This window comes from Podarcis filfolensis (genome assembly GCF_964270895.1).
Source record: "Podarcis filfolensis genome assembly, chromosome: Z".
NCBI lineage: Eukaryota > Metazoa > Chordata > Lepidosauria > Squamata > Lacertidae > Podarcis > Podarcis filfolensis.
The window spans coordinates 18,879,411-18,900,591 of NC_139617.1; the positions used below are offsets into that span (position 1 = coordinate 18,879,411).

At 45.2% G+C, this 21,181-nt stretch overlaps 2 protein-coding genes across 2 annotated transcripts in view; one reads left to right on the forward strand and one right to left on the reverse strand.

Annotated features, from left to right (window-relative positions):
* The window catches only part of MPP1 (MAGUK p55 scaffold protein 1), a 44,302-nt gene extending 41,837 nt beyond the window's left edge, over positions 1-2,465 (forward strand). The window contains exon 15 of the mRNA XM_083596021.1: positions 1,164-2,465. Within this exon, the coding sequence (XP_083452147.1) occupies positions 1,164-1,340 (177 nt within the window). The 3' untranslated portion in view covers positions 1,341-2,465. The remainder of the gene's footprint in view (positions 1-1,163) is intronic.
* Positions 2,466-4,948: 2,483 nt separating this feature from the next.
* Positions 4,949-20,263, reverse strand: DKC1 (dyskerin pseudouridine synthase 1). The gene is made up of 15 exons (XM_083596703.1): positions 20,171-20,263; positions 18,315-18,379; positions 17,752-17,838; positions 15,550-15,641; positions 14,494-14,678; positions 14,297-14,361; positions 12,854-12,980; positions 11,911-12,041; positions 10,661-10,804; positions 10,056-10,176; positions 8,460-8,578; positions 7,838-7,944; positions 7,411-7,474; positions 6,540-6,698; positions 4,949-6,042 (listed from the first exon to the last, which is right to left on the reverse strand). Exons 1-15 carry the CDS (start codon positions 20,184-20,186, stop codon positions 5,974-5,976), a joined length of 1,551 nt encoding a protein of 516 aa, XP_083452829.1. The 5' UTR covers positions 20,187-20,263; the 3' UTR covers positions 4,949-5,973.
* Between the last annotated feature and the right edge of the window lie 918 nt (positions 20,264-21,181).

Genomic DNA, 21,181 nt, shown 5'->3' on the forward strand with positions numbered 1-21,181 from the left:
GCTGTGGGTTAAACCACAGAGCCTAGGACTTGTCGGTCAGAAGGTTGGTGTTTCGAATCCCCATGATGGGGTGAGCTCCCGTTGCTCGGTCCCTGCTCCTGCCAACCTAGCAGTTCGAAAGCACATCAAAGTGCAAGTAGATAAATAGGTACCGCTCCGGCGGGAAGGTAAACGGCGTTTCCGTGCGCTGCTCTGGTTGGCCAGAAGTGGCTTAGTCATGCTGGCCACATGACCCGGAGCTGTATGCCAGCTCCCTCGGCCAATAAAGTGAGATGAGCGTCGCAACCCGAGTCAGCCATGACTGGACATCATGGTCAGGTGTCCCTTTACCTTTATGGAGTGCCTGCATGTAGCAGTAGATTCTGGGGCATGGTTCCTTAGCAGAACACAATGACAACTTCCCCCCAAATGGGCCCATTGGACCAAACAAGAGGGCGGGGGCTGACGACCACTGCCTTAACCTTTCTTCCATACCTCTTGCCAGACAGCAGTTTAATGAAGCCAAGATCTCTTTTCCCTTAAGATGCAACTTTCGGTAGAGTGGGTTTAATCCGGCTTTATCCACCCATTCTGCCATGCAGCTCCTTTGATTTAGAGCAAGTTATGTTGCTTACACCACCAAAATTGTTAGGGATCACCAGATAACCTAGCAGCCAGCCTGGTGCCCTCCAGCTCTTGTTGATTACAGATTGTCTTATTCCTGTCCACAGGCCATACTGTAGGTGGGGTTGGACTCAATTATCTAGAAAGTTACAGGTTGCCCACCCCTAACCTGGTGCCTGCTTGGATTCTTGCGGAGGGGGATTAGGTATCCGTGATTTGACCCAGCAAAGAATGCACGGTGTGTGTGTGTGTGTGTGCTGATTAGTATTAAAAGATCCTAAGTGTTGAGAGGTCTGGTGTTTGTACACATGAATTAAAATGCATAGAGCTAATGAGCGGACCATGGGAATGATATCACTAAGGCCACCCAGGATTAATTGGCACATTTCAAGAACCACCACCACATACATGCAGCCTAGCCATTTTGCAAGCAGTTTAGCAAAGTTCTAGGCCGCATCAAGGCCGTTGCATGCTGAACTGAGAAACCCCGCAGTGTACAGAGCAGCTTCAGCTAGACTGTCTACCTGATGTCACTGAGAACAATTCCTCTTCCTTTGCAGTCGGATACTTTGCTGCAGCTTCAGAAAGATTCAGAGGCCATCCGGAGCAGATATGCCCACTACTTCGACCTGTCGCTGGTGAACAATGGCGTTGACGAGAGCCTTGAGCAACTCCAGGCGGCCTTTGAGCACGCTTGCAACTCTCCCCAGTGGGTTCCTGTGTCTTGGGTGTACTGAGCTGGCCTGGTAGCTCCCAGATCCCCTCTGCCTGCCCTCATTACAGCAAGTTGAGGACAAAGAGGGTCACCCATTTGCCTGCTCTGTGCTTTGTCCAATGCACAACCCCCTCATCCTGTCCCCATTCCTCAGGGCAGCTGTTGCTCTGTTACTGCCAGGGCAAGAGCCCCATCCTTCCAGCTGCAAAAACCCTCATAAGAGTATGTGCATGGCTTGTGCTTAGCACAGGGTAGCCCACACATACAAATGTTGGCACACAAGGAGGAAAACCCCTATCCAAAACCATTAAGATGTCTTCAGGAGTGATATTAAGAGCACCTTCTGGTGTGAAAGCCATATGCTGTGAATGCCAAGATGCAGGCTGAGCCGTGTTTTAAACTGAACAGTGCCACCTGTTTTAGAACCCTAATTCTTTAGATCTTGTCAAGTGAGATTTCCTTACTGTAATACACCACTGCTCCTTCAAGCTCCCTACATATTGCACACTAATCTTCTGAGTGGATGCTTCTTTGAATTTTACACATCTGCTGTCACCCACTGTAGGGTGATCAGGCAGTTAGTGATCAGTATCTCCTTCCCCAGACATGTGGACCATTGTCTCTCTACAGACTTGTACTTGTCCAACTGTTCATGCTCAGAATCAGTACAGTTGTGAATAACACACTCTTGGGAGCCAGAGTAGATGCTATTAAGTTTTAACTGGCAGCTCATGACACAAGGAGGGAACAGGAAAAAACGCAAGACTCTCAGCACCTGCATGCTGTGTTCTGTAAAGAAATTGATCATGGCACATTTCTCACGTTAGGGTGGCTCACTTGTTATATGCAAAATAACTGCCCTCCCTCCCATATTTGCCTTATCAAAAACGATTAACAGAGCAAGTTCATTCCACCTCCACCTGCAAGCACAACCTTTGTGGGAGGTTGTTATTCAACTAACTGTCCATGTCTAAAGCAAGATTGAGATATGTAACTAGCGGTTAAGGGTGTAGGGGTGTAAGCTTGACCTGCATTGAAACCTCATACCTTTGAGGATACCAAAAAGACCCAAAAGATGTGCAATAGGGACCTTTGGTTGAGTCCATTACAGGGAAATCAAGCAGCAATAAAGTGTTGAAATATTGCAGGACTTGTGTTTGTTATTACCCCCACTACTCCCCAGATGGCAGAAGACGACGCTTACCCACGAGGACCAAAAAATGTGCCAATTTAAAAGCTGCCCACCTGCAGCTGGCGGTATCCCCCACTAGACCGGCATGGTCACTCACAACAGCCAACCACCATTGCTCCTAGGAGACAAATGTATGGTTCCCGAGGCAGGCTAGAGAGCCAGCTTCTGATGCATTAAATCTCCATCCCTTGGAGCAATTGTGCCAGCAATTAAAGCAGCCACAAGTGGGACCTTACAGCCTGTCCACTGAACCCTTTTTACTCTTTCCCTTTTTACTCTTTTTACCACACTGTGAAAAATACTTGGGGAAAATGGGCTTCTCTGGCAGACGTACCTATAGGTTTGGGGCTCAGTGATTCCTGTTTTCTAAACTCTACTTCCCCTCCTCCAATGTTGGGCACAGAGGCATCTACATTAGCTTTGGTTGCAGCGGTTAAGCAGATTTGGAGAGCCTGCATCACTCCTTTGAGGAATGTCTTGCAGAGCATTATCCTCTACCAACATTAAGCTCTTTTCATCAGAAGGGCAAGGTACACTAGGCTGCTATTCCTGGGACCTAGAAAAGGCCTATTATTTGCCAGTTGATTTGCTAGGCTGTTTCTTCCTCTCTTCCGAGTGAATATTTTTAGGAAGTTCTTTGATCGCTAGCTTTGTAAACTGTTGGTGCAGGATGAGGGCACAAAGACAACTTATCGAAGGTTAAGCTGGCAGAAGCAGCAGTAGAAACACTGTGCCCAAAGCTTGTTTATGTGGCATATCCTCGGGTGGTTATAGTTTTAAGTGTGGCACCTTGGCCCAAACAAAACAATACAGCAATTTCCCTTAGCATCAAGCTCTTTCTAGACCACCTCCTTACTCAGATCCAAAGATGTGGTGGCATGAGCTGGCATCCAGATATTTAGGCAGCAGGATCTCAAAGCAACCCTGGAAAATCCTGCCTTGGGAACATAGCTGTCAACTTACAGATTTGAAAATAACGGACCAGCAGCTCGAAAATAAGGCATCAGCAGCCAAAATAAGGGATTTTAGTCAACCAGCAGCCAAACGAAGCCTCAAGTGGTGGTTCCCACAGCGCAGCAACCCGGCAAAGGGGATGCAGCAAGGGAAACCACCGTCACCTCTCCGCTGGGAAGCGCTGAGCAAAGGCGAGTCCCCAGGCAACGCGACCAATTTGATCGGCACAAGGCATGCAAGCTCCACCCCCCAATCGTTCTTAAACTCCTTATTGGGTAAGCAACGCAGCCAAGCAACACAGTTGGAGCCTCCCTCCTGCCTGGCCGGCAGGGAGGGAGAGGAGCTGCTTCCTTTGAAATCTGGGAAATTTAAGGGACATCATCAATAAGGTACAGCAGCGGGACACGGCACTGGGATAAGGGACTTTCCCGCCAAATAAGGGACAGTTGACAGCTATGATTGGGAACCTTATAGTAGCCATTGTGGTGGTAGTGTAAAATTTGGAGAAGGCATATTCCGTTTTCAAAAGTGCACTCCCCAACTCTACATGCTGTACCTGCTAAGCCCCAGCCTTCTACAATAGTTGGAGAATCTCAGGACCATCACATAGTCCTTCAAGGCCTCTTATTTGGTTCTGAGGACTTCCCAGGCACACCCTTGAATGTTCTTGGCAGCCCAATGAATGTGTCACTGAAGTAGACTAATGCCTGTTGCTTGCTTGGAAGGAGGGTAGCGTGTGGTTTCTGAATAGTTGGAATGTAACCTACTGCCCCAAAAGGTAAGTAGCAGAAAGCCATTGTTCTATTCCCTTTGGCATCTGCCCCCCCCCCCGTTTTTCCACAACAGAATACCACCCTTGGGATAAAAAAACACCTGCCTAATACAATACTAGGATCACAGCACCACCCTCTTGGGCTTGCCAATCAGAAGCTCGGCAGTTTGAATGCCCGTGACGGGGTGAGCTCCCATTGCTCTATCCCTAGCAGTTTGAAAGTACGCCAGTGCAAATAAATAGGTATTGCTGCGGCAGGAAGGTAAATGGCGTTTCCGTGTGCTCTGGTTTCCGTCATGGTGCTCCATTGTGCCAGAAGCAGTTAAGTCACACTGGCCATGACATGGAAAGCTGCCTGCAAACAAATGTCGGCTCCCTTGGCCTGAAAGCGAGATGAGCGCCGTACCCCATAGTCGCCTTTGACTGTCCAGGGATCCTTTACCCTTTTAATACATCACTACTGCTTCTCCTTCAAGGTTTTGCCTATGTCACTTCACCATTGGCCTGCGACAAAGTCAGTCAACATATAATTTCTTTTAAATGGTTGCACTGTGCGTGGAACCCCCACCGCTTGTGAAAAACCAACATGAAGAATGGCTGGAGCAGTTAACTGAAAGCATAACAAAGAAGTCAAGATAGAACCGGCCCGACTCTCCCCCCACCTTCTGTAGAAGCTTCCACCACCACCACCACAAGAAACCAAAAGAAAGAGTTGGAAGTTTTGTGATTTAATAAAAAATTAAGAACCATCCCTCCTTTTAAAATCAACTTTGGTACTCTGGCTAAAAATGGGTATGGGGGGAAATAAAAGGAAAACAGGGGTGGGAATAGACCACAGCATCTGCCCCCAAATGCGACAGCCACATGCAGAGGTCCCTTGACCTCATGTGCATGTGAGCACAGGACAGGGGTACAGACTTCCAATTGTTTTCTCAGCCCAGTCAAAAAGGCTGGACGGAAGGCTTGATCCCCTATAAAAACTGCACGTGGGATAAAACATTGATCTGGACTATTGCTCTGCTTCAGCATCACTTTTCAACTAGCCCCAACCAGATTAGGAAGCAAGACAATTTTGCTGAATGAAAGACATCTGGGACCAAGGAGAATGTGAGCTTGCAAGGACCAGAAGCAAGTCTTCCAAGACTTCTAGGTGTGATCTCTCCTCCCCGCCAAAATCAGTATCTGCTTTAAAAAGCAACAGGAGGCGGTATGGTACCCTGAGGGAAAACGTTTGGATTCTGGCTCATTAAGAGAGTCAAAATAAGCACAAGGAGGTCAATACAAAAGCATTTTTAAAGTGAAGCATCTGACCACTCACAACAAAATCCCTTTTCACCCCCACCCATAGACAAGCTGGCACTACCATTCAGCAGCTCCTGCACATTCAAGCAGAGGGAAAAACAAAGGAAGAAGGCAGGAGGGGCAAAGGAAGACTCTGCTACTAGTGCCAAAATCAAGGGCTGCCTTGTGTTACCCCCAGAAAAGGAGTCTCACAAGCTCAGGGCAACTCCTCACAGTCACCTAGGCCTGGGTGGGTTTGTGGCCTCCAATTCCTCCAGCTATCCTTAGAACAGGACAGAGGGAGCTTGTCATGCTGGCCCCCCCCACAAAAGTACATTAATTTGCACAGCAATCAGGTCAAGTCTCTGCTCAATGATCCAGTCTGCACGTTCATTAAGGCCTTCAGACTCTTTCTTATGCTGGCCCAGGCTGCCTGCTCTGGATGGTTCTTGCTGGTTACTCTGAGCTCTCAGTTTCTTCTTGCTTCTTTTTCTTCTTTTTCTTCTTCACACTGGTGTTACTGCCCTGAGAGGAGAAACAACGAGAGTTCAGAAGAGCCACTCTGTTTTTTTGGCTACCTCTCTGGTATTGAGGATCAGTGTTTTTTTCCTGCTGGGAGTAGGTCACGCAGGAGTTGGGCAACTGTAAAAATGGCCACAGGTCAAAAGTGAACAGAATCATTGCCTTTGTCTTGTCACCCCACACAATGGGCTGCAAGAAATTGAATTCATTGCTTGCAGAGGGCTCCCCCTCACTTTCTCCTTCTATCATTCCACCTATCCATGTCCCTCGCCCCAAAGGAATCAAGAGACACGTGCAAACTACATAACTAGAAGCTACTGCATCCATGAGTTATCAGAAAGCCACAACTGAAAGTGAGATTCTTCCTAAATGGAAGATAAATGCTGAGCTGTTCACAGCAATTGTCATGCACATATGTGTGCAAATTGGTTTTTCTTTTAAGTGTGCATATACCACCTGATTCCTTGGCACACAAGCACAGTGGGTTACACAAGGCCTACCATTTCGCTTAGCTCCCTGCCACTCTCAGAAAGCTCCGACTTCCTCTTCTCTTTCTTTTTCTTCTTCGCTTTCTTGATTTCTGCTTGCGACTCTGGAGAGGCTGGGGGAGAGGAGGCTGCTGCACCGGCTTCCCCATCACTTTCAATCTCCCGCTTCCGCTGAGTGGGAAACAAGACACACCAGACAGGCTTCAGCCAAGAACAGGGTACTACTATACAGGCTGCTCTATGGGAGCATTTTAAGACAGATCTTGCAAAGGAGCTCATGTTTGGCACCTGCATGTGTCAACAAGAGATAAAACCAGGGATTTCAAGCCATTCACACGCAGTTACCTGCAGAGCAAGGAGCAAAGTGCACTACTTTAGGGTTTTGATTGTACTGTTAGCTGTGAGAGAGAGGATGAAATAAGGCTGCTCACCCAGCACCAGGAGACAACATCTCCCTTGACAAAGACTAGGTGGTAACCTGGGCAGAACTGGAGGGTGCTGGGCAAACTTCTAATAAGACGAGAGATCAGCCTGTAACCATGTTACCTCTCTCTATGATCGAGTAGAAAGGAAGAGAGGTGGCAAGAATATTTGCACACACACCCCCTCCAAGAGAACTGACAGGTTTTTCAAGCCTCCCTTGCCACACAAAACAGTTTGAATTTGACCAAGCTTCAGTGTGAATGACGGTCACCAGTACTGCAGGCAGCTACAAGGTTTTAATGATCACACCACCCACAGCTACTCTGGAGATCTTTACCTGCTGTCTTCTCAATGGCCCCCCCAAACCCCACACATTCAAAACAATACTAAAAGGTAGGCTCTAACAGACACTGCCCAAATAAAAATAAAATGCTGGAATGCAGTCCCGCAGCAAACCAACCTTTGGTGGCCTTTCTGGCTCCTCTTGGGTGACTTCCTCTTTTACCTTTTCCTTTCCAGCAACCCTGGGAGAAAACAAGAGCTTTATTTGCATCTTTCAGCCACCTGTGCATTATGTACAATTCTACCCTGTTCCGCCTAACTTTTTATACTAGAATTGGAACACTGGTGTTGGTGATGTTCGGAAAGCTGGTAAACACACCCAAAATGCATGGGGGGCAAGCTGCAGTTTTCCTTATTTCATTTAGCAGGCTGACTCCCTCTAGAGCCATAGAAAGGAGGCTAGAAAGGGATAACTGCCTGCTTCCCCCGCCCCAAGGAAATAGCAACCCCTGCCCTGCCTTTTCTAGCACAATGCACTTTGTATACCCCAAACCAGCACACCTTACCCCACCCCCACTTAAGGCAATGGGAGCTGCAAACATTACCTATTATAATCCACATAATCAGTCTTCCAGGCCTGGGGAGTTTTCTCATTGGGCTTGCCATGTGTGTCCAACAGGCCTTGCTTGATCATCATCTTCTTCTGAGAAGCCTATGGGGAAATAAGCAGAGGAGACACATGTCACAAGGCAAGGGCATGTGCTTTTTTATTGCTGCCATTTCCATAACCCTCAAGGTCCACAAGCAGCAATAAAACAAATCTCTCTTGCTCTTATGCGACTTGAGGACCCAACACCCCTTATGTCCAGCGCCTAAAAGAGCCATCAGTCTTGGGTGATAGATCTGGGTCATCTTTGCACAGAGTGCTCTTGAAGTCTACTTTAACATCATTTGGCTCACCAACAGCAAAAGCAACCATTTCACGTGACCAGAGATTCTACTCGTTTCTGTGGTAGCAAGGTGCGGCCAAGATCTTTGAAAGTGCAGCCAGGCATGTACAATCTGATACAAAGCTGAGGCACCAAGCGAACAGTTCAAACACACGCCCAGTGGGATGATGCACCCGGTTCCCTGAAAATTCTGTTGCTCCAGGAGCAAGTATCAAGCTGCTCTTCTGAATCTGCTCCCCTGTACAGCCAAATGACGCAGTGCCATCTCAATACTCACTTTTGGGCCAAGTCCCCACTTGCGAGGGTACGTGTCTCTTTCCATGATCACACGCTTGATTTTTGCTACAACTCCATGGTCGCAAGTAGAGATCACTGCAGTTGTCATCAAGGCAATGGCTGCAGGAAGAAGAGTACAGGTTGAGCACCCTAAGGAATGACACAGTACAGAACCTGGCATTGCCCAACACATGCTCTTTCTGTAACCCACCAGAGTAAGACTTACAACATCATCCCCTGTAGCATCCCTATTTACTACTTAAGGAGGTTCTCCTTCTAGAAAGCAGAATGTATGTTTCTGGTGTGAGAAACACACGCATATGAAGCGTGTAAGCAAGACACAGGTTAACACCCACCCACAAGGGTATTTTAATGCCATTTCCCCACATTCTTGCACTCAGATTTTTTTTGTTTGGGAAAAGCACGCCAGAGCACTATGTGATCAGACAGTTTCATTCTTCCTGGTTGAGTCAGAGCCCCATAAAGGTCTCTGACCCTGCTTGTTCCACCCAGGCCCTGCCAGCAGCCAGCCAAGCATCCCCATGCCCCCCAGTAGAACACTGGAAGGCTGAAAGGTGCCTGGAGGCCACTCAACATCAAGACCCAAGAACAGGAATCAAGATGTGGCAGGAAGGGCAGAGCAGCAACACTCAGAGAATGGATAAACTTCATCATCACTTCACATGTGGCCCTGAGCAAGTGCAGGCAGGTGGGGAAGTTGAAGAAAGCTGTTTAAAAGGGGAAGGCAATTTTCAAAATTACTATGTAGTTCCCCACACACTTTGGGAGTCAGCAGGAAAGATGGGCCTCATTTCTCAGTGGGAGAGAGCTAAGCTGCATAGTTGTTCCCACTGTTTCAGTCTCACTCACCAAGACACTTTGCTTTTGCCCAGCCCAAGGCAGGCGTCCATAATCTGAGGTCACACTTGCAGGACCATTTTTCAAAGCTAGAGTGTGGAGTTGAACACGCATCTTCTCTCCAACAAAATATGTAATGCCGTCCATTCCATTTTTATTTCATTTCACGAGCACTTTCCTACTGAAAGTACCGAACCCAAAGCAGTGCATAATAGGAGACGTAATAGATCGAAAAAAGTACAGTAAGAAAACTATGTTTTGATTTGCCACTAGATGGCACTGTAGTCTCATGTCAAATAGGCATATTGTCACTGCCACCCATTCCAGTACAACACAATGAAGTGTTGATTCATAATCACCTGCCAATGGAGCCTGAAAAAAAGGCAGCAGGGCTGGGGAGAGAAACCTCTGCTGGATATGCTGGAATCTGTGTTGCTAGCTGGAAGAAACATTACTAGGCTAGGCAGCCAAGGTCTGAGCTCAGAATGATGCCTCCTCCTACAACCCACTTCCTGTACACTAAGCATAATCACGAGTGCCGTTTTGGCCCCACAACTGTGGATGCCCAGGAGCCCTGGGTGCCATGCAGCATGCATGGCCCTGGAACAGAAATTTGCGGGTGTCCGGCCCTTCATGGGCCTTCTGTAGGTGTTTGGGCACCCAGGGAGCCAGCACCTATGTTTGCAATAACTCAATTAAAACAACCTAAGAAGGGAAGTGCCTAGCTGCCAGTTCTCACCTGTGCAGATGGCCTCTCCTTTTGTGGTGATAACAACTATTTCCTGATTGAGTTCGATGCCATCTTCATACCGCAGCAGGCCAGGAAGCATGATCTTTGCACCATAGCAAATGGCGTTCACCTGAGCAGAAAATAGTAAAAATGATCATGCTTCGACCAACAGCTATCACTGTAAAATTCTGTTTTTCAGTTTTCAATGCATGTACTCCCAAGTCTTTGGAGTTATGCCCACAAAAATTATACCTCCTCACCAAGAGGCTTGCATGGCATGGTGGTAAGAAAAGCTCCATACTGGACAGCATCCTGCACTGTCAATACTGTAACCACCAACAGTGGCATTTACTCCCTTATGGTACCTGCCACCACCCCTCCCACCTGTAAACAGCCCTGGAAGCAGAAATTAGGACTAAAGAAGTCAGGCTGCATCATTTTCTGAAGATTCTTAAATAAAAGTACTTTTGCAGACAGTGGAACATCATCTTAGAAGGCAGCAATGTAAGAAAACAAGGAATGCCTCTTCTAAGAGACAGTCTGACAAAAAAGTGACGTTGTTAAAGCAGTAGCGAAGGACTGTGGTGCCTTGGCTATAAGTCCCGGGAACTCACCGCACTGTCCTTCATAACAAGTCGCTTGTGGGATGTCAGCAGCTTCTCCAGGGGGAAGATCACCCTCCTGAGGTACGTCTCGTCCTTGTTGTTGTCATATTGCCATTGGGCATCCAGCACATCATGCATAGTCACCATGTGGTCCTAGAAGCAGAAACCACCCCAATATATTATATAACTGGGAATACAGAAAGCAGCCTGACACAAAAGCCAGGGTGTTTTTTTTTACCATCCATCCCAACTACTGCTACTCTGACGGGCAGCAACTCTTAGTCTCTTAGTTTCCATCACTGCAATCTGATCCTGCACCAGCTGCAGATGCCAATCATTTGATCTAGAACTGTCTAAATCCAAAGCCATGCACTGCATCATTGAGCCATATCTCCTCACAGCCTGCAGGCCACTGCCCATGGCAAAAGGGCTGGGAGAAAAGAAGATAGTTCCACGTACAAGCTTCATGTCCTGAACACACTGGGAATTGGGGTACACACACAAAGGCAAGTGTTAGCAGACAAAAACAAAAGAGTGAATAGTGAAGAGCCACAAGGTAAAGCAACCCCCTCATCTTGGTGCTCTTCCTATGTTTTCGCCAACAATTCTCACCAGCCCCAGCCAACAAGGAATGGTCAGGGATGATGAGAGCTGCAGTCTAATATATGCATTGAAGACACCAGATTGGGAAAGACAGCATTAATGCCTCTCCTTTGCAATTCCATACAGCTATTTAAGTTTGACCATTCATAAATTCTACAGCATTCTCTTCACGTAGCCTAAAGCTCTTTCCCCATGTGGAAGATGTCACCAGCAACGCTAGCCTGCTCTGCAGAACTTTCCAAAATCACATGCAGGGAAAGGTTTGGACTACTGAGCGGTTGTTTGTTCCCCACTCTAGAGGACTGCAGAGAGCAGAACTACACAAGAGGACTGAATAGGAGTTGGAAGCCAAGTTTCTGCGGAGGTGACATGGGCGCAGCAAACATCAAGTTATCAAAGTTCCAGAAACACTAGTTTTATTCACCTGTAATGAACAGTCAATAATGGATTCTGTGCAATTAGTCTCATAGGGGCCATGGGTAATTTTTGTGGGTTGGGGGACAGAACTGGCAGAAACAAAGCTTCCTGCCTTTGACACCTCCCAACTACTCACTGTCCCAAAGTTTAATTACCAGAACAGGGGAGTCAGCCCTGTACTGAACTCAACACTTTGGGTAGTGACAATCATGTGCTCTGACGTACACCTTGCAACGTACCTTTTCTCCCATGACCCCAGATCGCACTCGCCGGAGCTCCTGCATCTGACCTCCAACTCCCAGCAACAAGCCCAGGTGCACGCACAATGTCCGGATATAGGTCCCAGCTTCACAGCTCACCCAGAAGATACCTGAGAACAGGGCAGAGTCACAGCAGATGTGTGAGTTATGGAGTTCTGTTGACTTAAAGAGTTCGAACAGAAAGCATCCATGAGCCATCAGTATTGGGTGATAGATGTAAGTCATCTTTGCACTGTGTGCTATGTGATCTGTTTTACATCATTTGGCTCAGAAAACGCCTCCAACCAGGGGTTGCTAACCTATGGCCTTCCAGATGTTGCTGAGTTACAATTCCCATTGTACCTGAACATCAACCATGATGGCTGGAGCTATTGGGAACTATAGTTCAAGAACAACTGGAGGACCACAAGTTAGCCACCCATGCTTTAAACATCCTAAGAAAACTTCAAACCGGTCAAGGAAGTGATCTAGTCACCCAGAACAGTGTATTAAAAAAATTGGAGAAGAAAGGCTGGAGAGGCTTAGGAAGTAACCTAGAAAGGGTTTCAGTAGGGGGGGAATCTCCCCCCCCCCCCCAATTTCTCAAAGCTCAGCTTCTGCTTTGCAGATGTGATTTGAGCATAAGCTCATGATTTAAGGCACATTAACTTGTGGCCCTTCAGATGCTGGTGCACTCTTCAATCAGCTGTAACTAGCATGGCTAATGGTGGGGGATGAAGAGAACTATAGTTCTCCCAACCACAGCTCTTCAAAGAGTGCATTATAGGAAAACCACTAATACTGCACAGTGGCGGAGCTTCATGTTCCGGTACCGGGGGGGTGGAAAGCAGGTGGGGGCGATGGCACCCCACTGGGATCACACTGCCAGGGGCGGTGCGCTCCCCCCTTCCTCTGCAGACCTCACATAAAACAGTTTCATTACCCAGTCTTCTTTCTGGATCATATTCTACCAATTTGCTCTCATAGATTGTTCGGACTCTCAGCTGCCTCTTCACTGCAGCAATGAGTGGGGGCCGCTGGAAGAGGGCACCAGTCAGTGTTTCTATTGCCTGCAGAAGGAAGCAGATCAGATACCACTTTAAAATGCTCGCACCCTTGTGGTAATACATGATTGACACATGCAAGGAAGGATGAAATTTCAGGTGTTTTCCCCAAACACACCAAGCTCCATTTTATCAACTGCATTCACCAAGTAAATTCAACTTTGGTTTGGTACGATGTGGTCTTAAGAAGCTTAATGCAGTTAAAACAGCTATGGTAATGCAAAACCATGAGTTGGCAAAACATCTGGCTAAATCAAGGCAAGCACGGGGCTGTACTCATCAACTAGCTTGATCATTAATCAGCATGGTTACCAAAGAACAAAATGAACTGCAATTGCTACATGAAGTGCTGAGCAATGGCGCACACTCTGCTTCACAAGTATGCACAGAATGTTCCTGGGAAATTCCAATTGATCTTTGAAGAAACCACCACCATGCAGGCAGCTCAACTTCTTTAAAGTGGCTATGAACCTGCTCCCAGATCACAGAGACCACTAAATCAATATTTGTTGTTGTTGCCCCCCCCCCCGCCCCCAGGCATCTCTAGCAATGACAAGGGTGGCTTCAATACCATGCGGCTATAGGCAGTCAGAGCTGTCATTAATCTTAGAAAACCAAGGCCCAAATAAAAGGAGCCTCAGTTCTGCTTGCTCTATGTCTACGCTGCAGGCAGCTGGAAGCTGCACAGCACCAAGAACCTAGAACAGGAATCCTGATGTTGCAGGAAGGATAGAACAGCACCACTCAGAGAATGGATAAAACGGCATCATCACTCTGCCCTTCCCATACATCTTAACAGTTTTCAAGGGACACAGAACTACAGTCCAAAGTATACTTCCCATAACAAACAGGATAGACTGAGACTGGCAATCTGAGCTGATTCACAACAAAGAGAAACATTCCAAAGATTGGCTCATGGAACCCAGAACAGCATACCTGTGGTTCCTAGAAATGTATCTACCCAGCAGAAAGTGAAACAAGCGGCAATTTGCTTTGTGCTGCCACTTTTGGTCTGAAGAAACAGTCAATTACTCTTGAAAATTGAAACTTACTCTGATTTGTTTTTGCATCTAATTTTTGTTTGTGATTATTTTAACAGTGATTAATTGTGGCATTTTAAACAACATTCATGCCTGTTGCATGCTACCCAGATATCCATGTGAAGAAATAGTTGCTCTCATCATAACCCCTACAGCTAAATTTAATTTGGGAAAAGTTTCTACTGCCATCATTCACAGTGATGTTCATGACTACACACACACACACACACACACACACACACACACACACCTCTCAAATTTTCCTGCCTAGCAGAGACTTACCCTTGACAGCTGAACCTCACTCTCGATTGCATTGTGCAGCCGAACGATTCCCACATACTCTTTGCCTGGAAGACGACAGAAGAGTAGTCAGGAGAGGCCACTTTAATTTACTTTTTTCACCATACCGGTGATTGTGCTGTTTCTATGTCTAGCAATGCACTTCTAGGCTTGATAAAGAGACAAAGCAGATGGTATACCTGCACTCTGTTGAGACTTGACCAAGCGTGTTGCTCGCTCAATGCATACAATCAGGCACCCAGTCACTTTGGGGTCCAATGTGCCACTATGCCCTGTCTTCTCAACACGTAGGATGCGGCGGATCCAGGCAACCACTTCGTGGGAAGAAGGGTTAGAAGGTTTGTCCAGATTGATGAAGCCCGTCCTGGAAGAGAACCACAGGGACTGTTAACAATAATCTATATAGGTGTGGACTCTGCTTGCTCTTCAAAGAACAAACCTGAATTAGGACCCAAATCTACCTTAAAACAAGACATATTAATAACCTAAATTTTGAGATTAGCATTACCAGCAGCTAGGGATTTCAAGCAGGATACAGTGTCCATGGCAATACTGAATTGTGCTAATTTTGTGCTTGATATTTATGCCACATTTTTTTGGCATACAGTTGTAGTAACACAGCCTCAACTCTTTTTTACCTACCCTCCTCCCAGTTTGCTAACTAGCAAACAGTTTGTGACTAACAATTTTTACATTATAAATTACATGGCACAGTAAAAGTTAAGAGACATTGTGCCAAACAAAAGCATTCATGGATAGAACAAAGAAACTACGGTAACTGGCAGGTATTAAGTAAGAATAAAAAACCCTCCAAAACATATAGTAGGGTCAACAGAATATCCAGCACCCCAAACTCTGCAGCTGTGATACAAAGCAATATTTAAGGGCCAATGTATGCAAGTCACTATACAGGTGGCAATCATTTCAGGCGCGTCCAAATGGTGTGCAATTGCCAACATGCAGATCCTTTTGAACCTGGAAAAGGGAAGTACGGGGTCAAAACAAGTTGCACTTATGTGCACTCGGTCGACGGGCATGGAGGACGGTAATGGTTGTCACCTCTAGAGAAAATCCTGGAAGAGTTAAAGTGGGCAGTGGAGCCCCATCCAAAACTTGTGTTCATCTAAGCTTCATTTGTGCCTTTCCCAAGTGTTTAATAACTAACCCACCTCCCCCAGATTACAGAAGGAACGCCATGTGGGGGAAATCTACTCTTAAGCTCTATCTCGCCTTACCTTACATATTCGGCAATCTCTCTTTTTAAGGGATTACAACCAGAAGGAAGGGGTGTGTAGTGTGCTGTCCTCACATTCAGCTTGTCAAAGTTCTACAAAAATCCAAAGCAAGCAAGAATTAATGAACAATTAATGCTGTGGAGTTCTTAGGTTGGAGCCAAATCTCAATGTCTTAAAACTCATTGGAACTATTTGATATAGAACAAGTTGCTCGGCCGATTAAAAATCATATAACTGATTAAGATTTGCTCTCAAAAAGGAAAATCAATCTTCCTTTAGATGGAGATTGAATGAAGACATATTAGATGATAAAATGTTTTTGGAAAAAGCAAAAAAGGTTCTGGGAGACTATTTTGATTTGAATCTGGTTACCAGGCAGCATGTAGTGTGGGATGCTAGTAAGGCAATGATGAGGGGACTGTCCAACAAAATGCAACTCAAAAGAAATTAAAAGGAAAAAAAGAAAAAAGAAATTTTGGGTGCAATATTAGAAAAAGAATTAGTTAAAAAACCAAAGAAAGAATCAGTTTAAAAAGCAATCAAATTATTACAAATACAATATTCAATTATTATTAATGAAGAAATAGTGTGGAAAATTAAGAGAGTGAAACAGAAATATTTTGAATATGCCAATAAGTCAGAAAAACTGCTGGCATGGCAAATGAGGAAAAATGAACAAATATATATATAAATAGGGAAGCTTTTAATGTTTGATGTATCACAGTATTTTAATATTCTTTTGGAAGCCGCCCAGAGTGGCTGGGGAAGCCCAGCCAGATGGGCGGGGTATAAATAAATTATTATTATTATTATTATTATTATTATTGTTGTTGTTGTTGTTGTTGTTGTTGTTATTACTATTAAAGTTGAATGGAAAATTTACAGACAAAAAGGAAATAAGAGAAGCCTTTGTTACATATTTTACCTACTTATATAAGAAAGGATATGAGAGCAAAAGTTAGATAAATCAATATTTAAAAAACAGTAACCAAAAATAAAAGAAAAACTCAGACTTTTACAAAACCAAATAACAGTGCAGGAAGTGTCAGAAGCAATAAACTAAGCAAAAACAAGTAAATCTCCTGGACTGAATGTACTCTCAGCAAAGTATTATAAAAAATTGGGTGAACAGCTTGTGATTCCCATAAAAGACACTATGAATGAGATCTTAAGATCAGGTGAAATCCCAGAGACATGGAAAGAAACATATATAACATTAATTCCAAAGCAAGATTTGGATTTAACCCTAGTAAAAAATTATAGGCCTATTTCATTATTAAACAATGATTATAAATTATTTGCATAGATATTAGCTAATAGAATGAAAAAAGTCCTGCAAGAATATATTCATCAAGATCAAACAGGGTTTTTACCAGACAGACAAATTAAAGATAACATCAGGAGTATCTTAAATATAATAGAATATCTTGAAGTAAGAAATGAAAAACAAACTGCCTTAATGTTTATAAATGTGGAAAAAGCATCTGATAATGTCTCATGGGATTTCATGAAAAAAATTCTTGAAGAAATGAATTTTGGAGAAAAACTGATAAGGGGAGTCCAAGCTGTTTACTCAGACCATAATGCTGTTGATTTTTAATCAGGTGATAACAAATCAATATACAATACAAAAGGGAACCAGACATGGTTGCCCCCTATCACCGCTTCTGTTCGTTATGGTCCCAGAGGTATTAGCAGGGAATATAAGAGCTGATAAAGATGTTGTAGGAATAAAAACAGGTAAAAATGAATTTAAACTGAAAGCATTTGCTGATGATTTAGTAATTACAGTAGAAGACCCAATAATTCTCTCCTTAAAGTTATAGAAAAGATCCAAGAATTTGGGCAGGTGGCAGGATTTAAACTTAATAAAAACAAGACCAAATTATTAGTTAAGAACTTAAAAGAATCAGAGAAGAAAGACTTGTCCCAATCCATAAACATAGAGATTCATAAAAAGGTGAAATATTTAGGAATATGGTTATCAATTAAGAATCTTAATATTTATAAAGATAAATATAAAAGATAAAAAAAAACCTCAGCCACAAAAATTTCACATTTCTTTTTGCCAGTAAATTAAATGGAATTTTGAGAGTTAATTATACTGTAAATTAGTTGCTCTAGTTAAATTTAATTATATCGTAAGCTTTATATAGAACACTAATAATTAAATATGTAGTTCATTTGCACAATTCTGTTTACCTTGAGAAGTAAAGGCCATTGTGATGTGTCCAGTTGAGCCACTCTGGATTCAGGCTTGATAAAGAATTCTTCAGAATACTGTATATCCTAGGAACAATCAAATAGGCAAATTAGCAACTATAACCACCAATGAAGAATGCTGGCCACCATGTTCCTTTACTCATCAAGAATATTCTCTAGTCTAGACATAAAGAGCAAATAACTAGAACTGCACTCTTCATGCTGCTGTTTTTCCTCATCATGCAACAATTTTTATCTATAAGGGGACTTCTACAAAGAGAGAAATGCTATCACTATTAGCTCCTGCCCAGAATGCATGCCTCTAGACAATCAATTGCCCTCATCAATTATCAGCCAAAGTTATAACTACAGTGCTGAAAAGGAGAGGGAATGTTTGCACACCCCTGGGAACAGCATATTCCCAGGAAGTAGATGGTGTGAACTGTAGTCCAGCAACATCTGCAAAGCACCATGTAGGCTACAGGGTGCAGAGAGGTTTAAAAGTTCTTGCCCTAAATAGAATTCTAGTAATGGAAATTAAGCAATATCACAAAGCAACTCACAGCAACATCTTCCTCTACCAGATATTTATGTTCTTTCTTTTTCTTGTGCTTCTTAGAGACAGAGCCTACAGAAAGACAAAAAATAAAAATACTACAAATAAATGGAACTAGAAGTAAACTTGGCATTGTTCACCCATCTAAAATCAAACCTAAAATTAGTAATCTGATTTCAAATTTTAGATCAGATAGGAAACTTATGACCTGGAGTCCAAATGCAACCCTCCAGCCTCTCCATCTAGCCCTCTGAACTCTTCCCAGGCCATACATACTCCCCAACCCACAGCCTTGCTTTGTGCTTTTGCCTGTCTGGAACCCATTCTTGAACTTGGCTCATGCTTCTTTCTTGCACTGCATAGAGCAGAGTGTGAAGAAACTAGCTTACTGTACAAATTTGCATTTAATCCTTTGTCTCCTTTTTCCTCTGGCCCCACCTACCACTGGCACATGGCACCTAGAAAGGAACAGGGCCCTTAGCATGAAAACGGTTGTAAGAGTTTACAGTACAGTGCAAGATTCCTTATATATGGCGCTATTACAGTTAATACCATTATTCTAGGTTTGCAAGAGAATTGTTGCCAGGCGCTGCAAATAACAAGCACTCCAACCTATGAGAAACCAAGAGCGTGCTGTGGGTGACCAAAGAAACCTGCAAGAGAGGTACTGGAGGAAACAGTTGCATGGGATAAATTGGCTGCAGTCAATGCTCATGCAAGCCACCCACGTGGGCAAGCGCCTTAGTGCCTTAAGTGGGCAAACTGGAAAGCAATAGCCCGTTTCCTCGAAATGCATTTTTTCCTGCAGCCACGGAATATCGATAGTTCCTGCGAATCTGCCCCCCCACCCCCCAGGAAACAAACATGCTGTGAAACATTGAACACGTTACAATCGGCTCCAAGGTGGGAGAACTGCAACCTCTCCCTCCCCCCACCGGCGCTGAGATGCGGACATCCACGGCAAAATCGGTTTTTGCCCCATGCACCCTTACCCGGCGGCAAAGTTGCCCCAACACCCTCCTCCCCAAAAAGAAAGACGGAGGCGCACAAGCGGAGACAGGAGTTAGAGGAGGAGGAAACAACAGTTGGAGGGACATGATAACAGATTTGGTTGGCATGCATATCTTTGGTATGGAAAAGATAAAGTACATAAAGGGTTCTATAATCACATAATAAAAAAATCAATGATTAAAGTGTGGGGGAAATATATTATTAGAACCCAAAACCCCATGGTGGCTATCTCCTATTGAAGCATCATCACTTAAGGAGGTTGGCCAACACACAGAGATTTATTAACATAACAAGAAGGGAAGTGGAAATTGAAGGAATATGAGGACTTAAAGGAGCATGTTCAGACTTGGCTGCACCATGGAGTAAAAACGGGTTTTGCCCCATGCACCCTTACCCGGCGGCAAAGTTTCCCCAACAGCCTCCTCCCCAAAAAGAAAGACGGAGGCGAGGGCCAATCTCGCTTTGTGGAATCGCTCACCCCCCCAAAAAAACCCACTACATCCGAGCATGCACAGAGTCGTTTCTAAACACTGTACAAGTAGCCACGTGTTTCGCCACGATCGGACTCAGGACAGGGCTGAGAAAGCTAAACACTACCCTCCGCTAAATCTGTGAACTTCAGCAACTCTTCCTACGCCCCCATTCCCCCCCTTAAAAACTAAGCATTTAATTCCCGTTCTTCCCCGGAGGCGATCCTCTCCGCGACCCGAAAGAAGCGCGATCCTTCCTCAGGTTACAGGAGGCCCCACTGCGCCCGCATGGAGGGCACCCGAAAAGGTCATATCCACGCCCGAAGCTCGCCTCAGGTCCGGAGAAGACAGCCCTGACCCCGAGCGCACGCCGCGCACCCACCTGGACCGTCCGCCATCTTGCCCTCGCCACGCGCTGCCTCTGAGAGACACGCGCGCACCTCGCCTCCCGCCAGCGAAAAAGGGATCCCCTCGCCCACTTCCGCTCCCTGTCCCGACAAGCAGCGCGGCGCGGCGCGCGGGAAAAGAGGGACGGAGCGGCGATTGGGTAAGCAGGGAGCTGGTGGGCGGGGCGGGGGGGTGCACCATAGAGGGCAGGAAAGCCCTAGAGAGGCTAGGTGCCTACAGTCCCCCTCCCCTCCGAGAGGCGGGTTTTTAAACAGCGCCGGAGTTCAGGCTATGAAGGGACTCCAACTCCCAGCAGCCCCCAGTCAGCGAGCCAGGGAAGATGGGAGCTGGAGTCCAAGAGGCAGAGGCGGTTTTTTTTTTTGTAAATTACCCAGCGGCACCCAGCAGGTTTTGCACGAGCCAGATGGCAATAAAACCCCGCTGGGAGAGGTGCAGGGCTGTACAGAAAGTGGGGATCTCGTGGAAACAAGGCTCAGGCGGCTTGGCCAAGTGGATAATGGGGGGTGATCCTAGGTGTGTAACCAGGATTGTGTGTTGAGCACGTTATTTTATGGTAGAGAAACGTGGGCAAATTACACCTGCCAGGCGTATGTAGTATTATGAAAATTTCTGGAAATCTGACGCTTCCACACATTTTTTATGGTATTTCGGCCAGTCCTCATAAAGGTGTCCTAATAAAGATGTTTGATTTTGAAAATGATAGACCAACATATTAGGGTGGGACATCTGGATGAAAAAGAAACAGCAAATCAAGAGACTTCTTCCAACTGAGCATTTATTCTCCCATTACAGCCTGGAAATCCAAACCATCCAGCAACACATAGTGATCAGATGTGGAGAAGCAAAGTAATCACACCATAGCTGTCAATGTTTCCCTTTTTCTAAAGGAAATTCCCTTATTCCGAATAGGATTCCTCGCAAGAAAAGGGAAAAGTTGACAGCTATGACTTATACTACGTTTTAACACCACTTGCATGCCATAAGG

Coding starts and splice junctions, on each gene's coding strand:
- DKC1 (XM_083596703.1), bottom strand. Junction 10,805..11,910: donor CTGGGGTCATGGGAGAAAAG/GTACGTTGCAAG, acceptor TTCTGCTTCTAG/GACCACATGGTGACTATGCA. Junction 10,177..10,660: donor TTGTTATGAAGGACAGTGCG/GTGAGTTCCCGG, acceptor TTTTCTGCTCAG/GTGAACGCCATTTGCTATGG.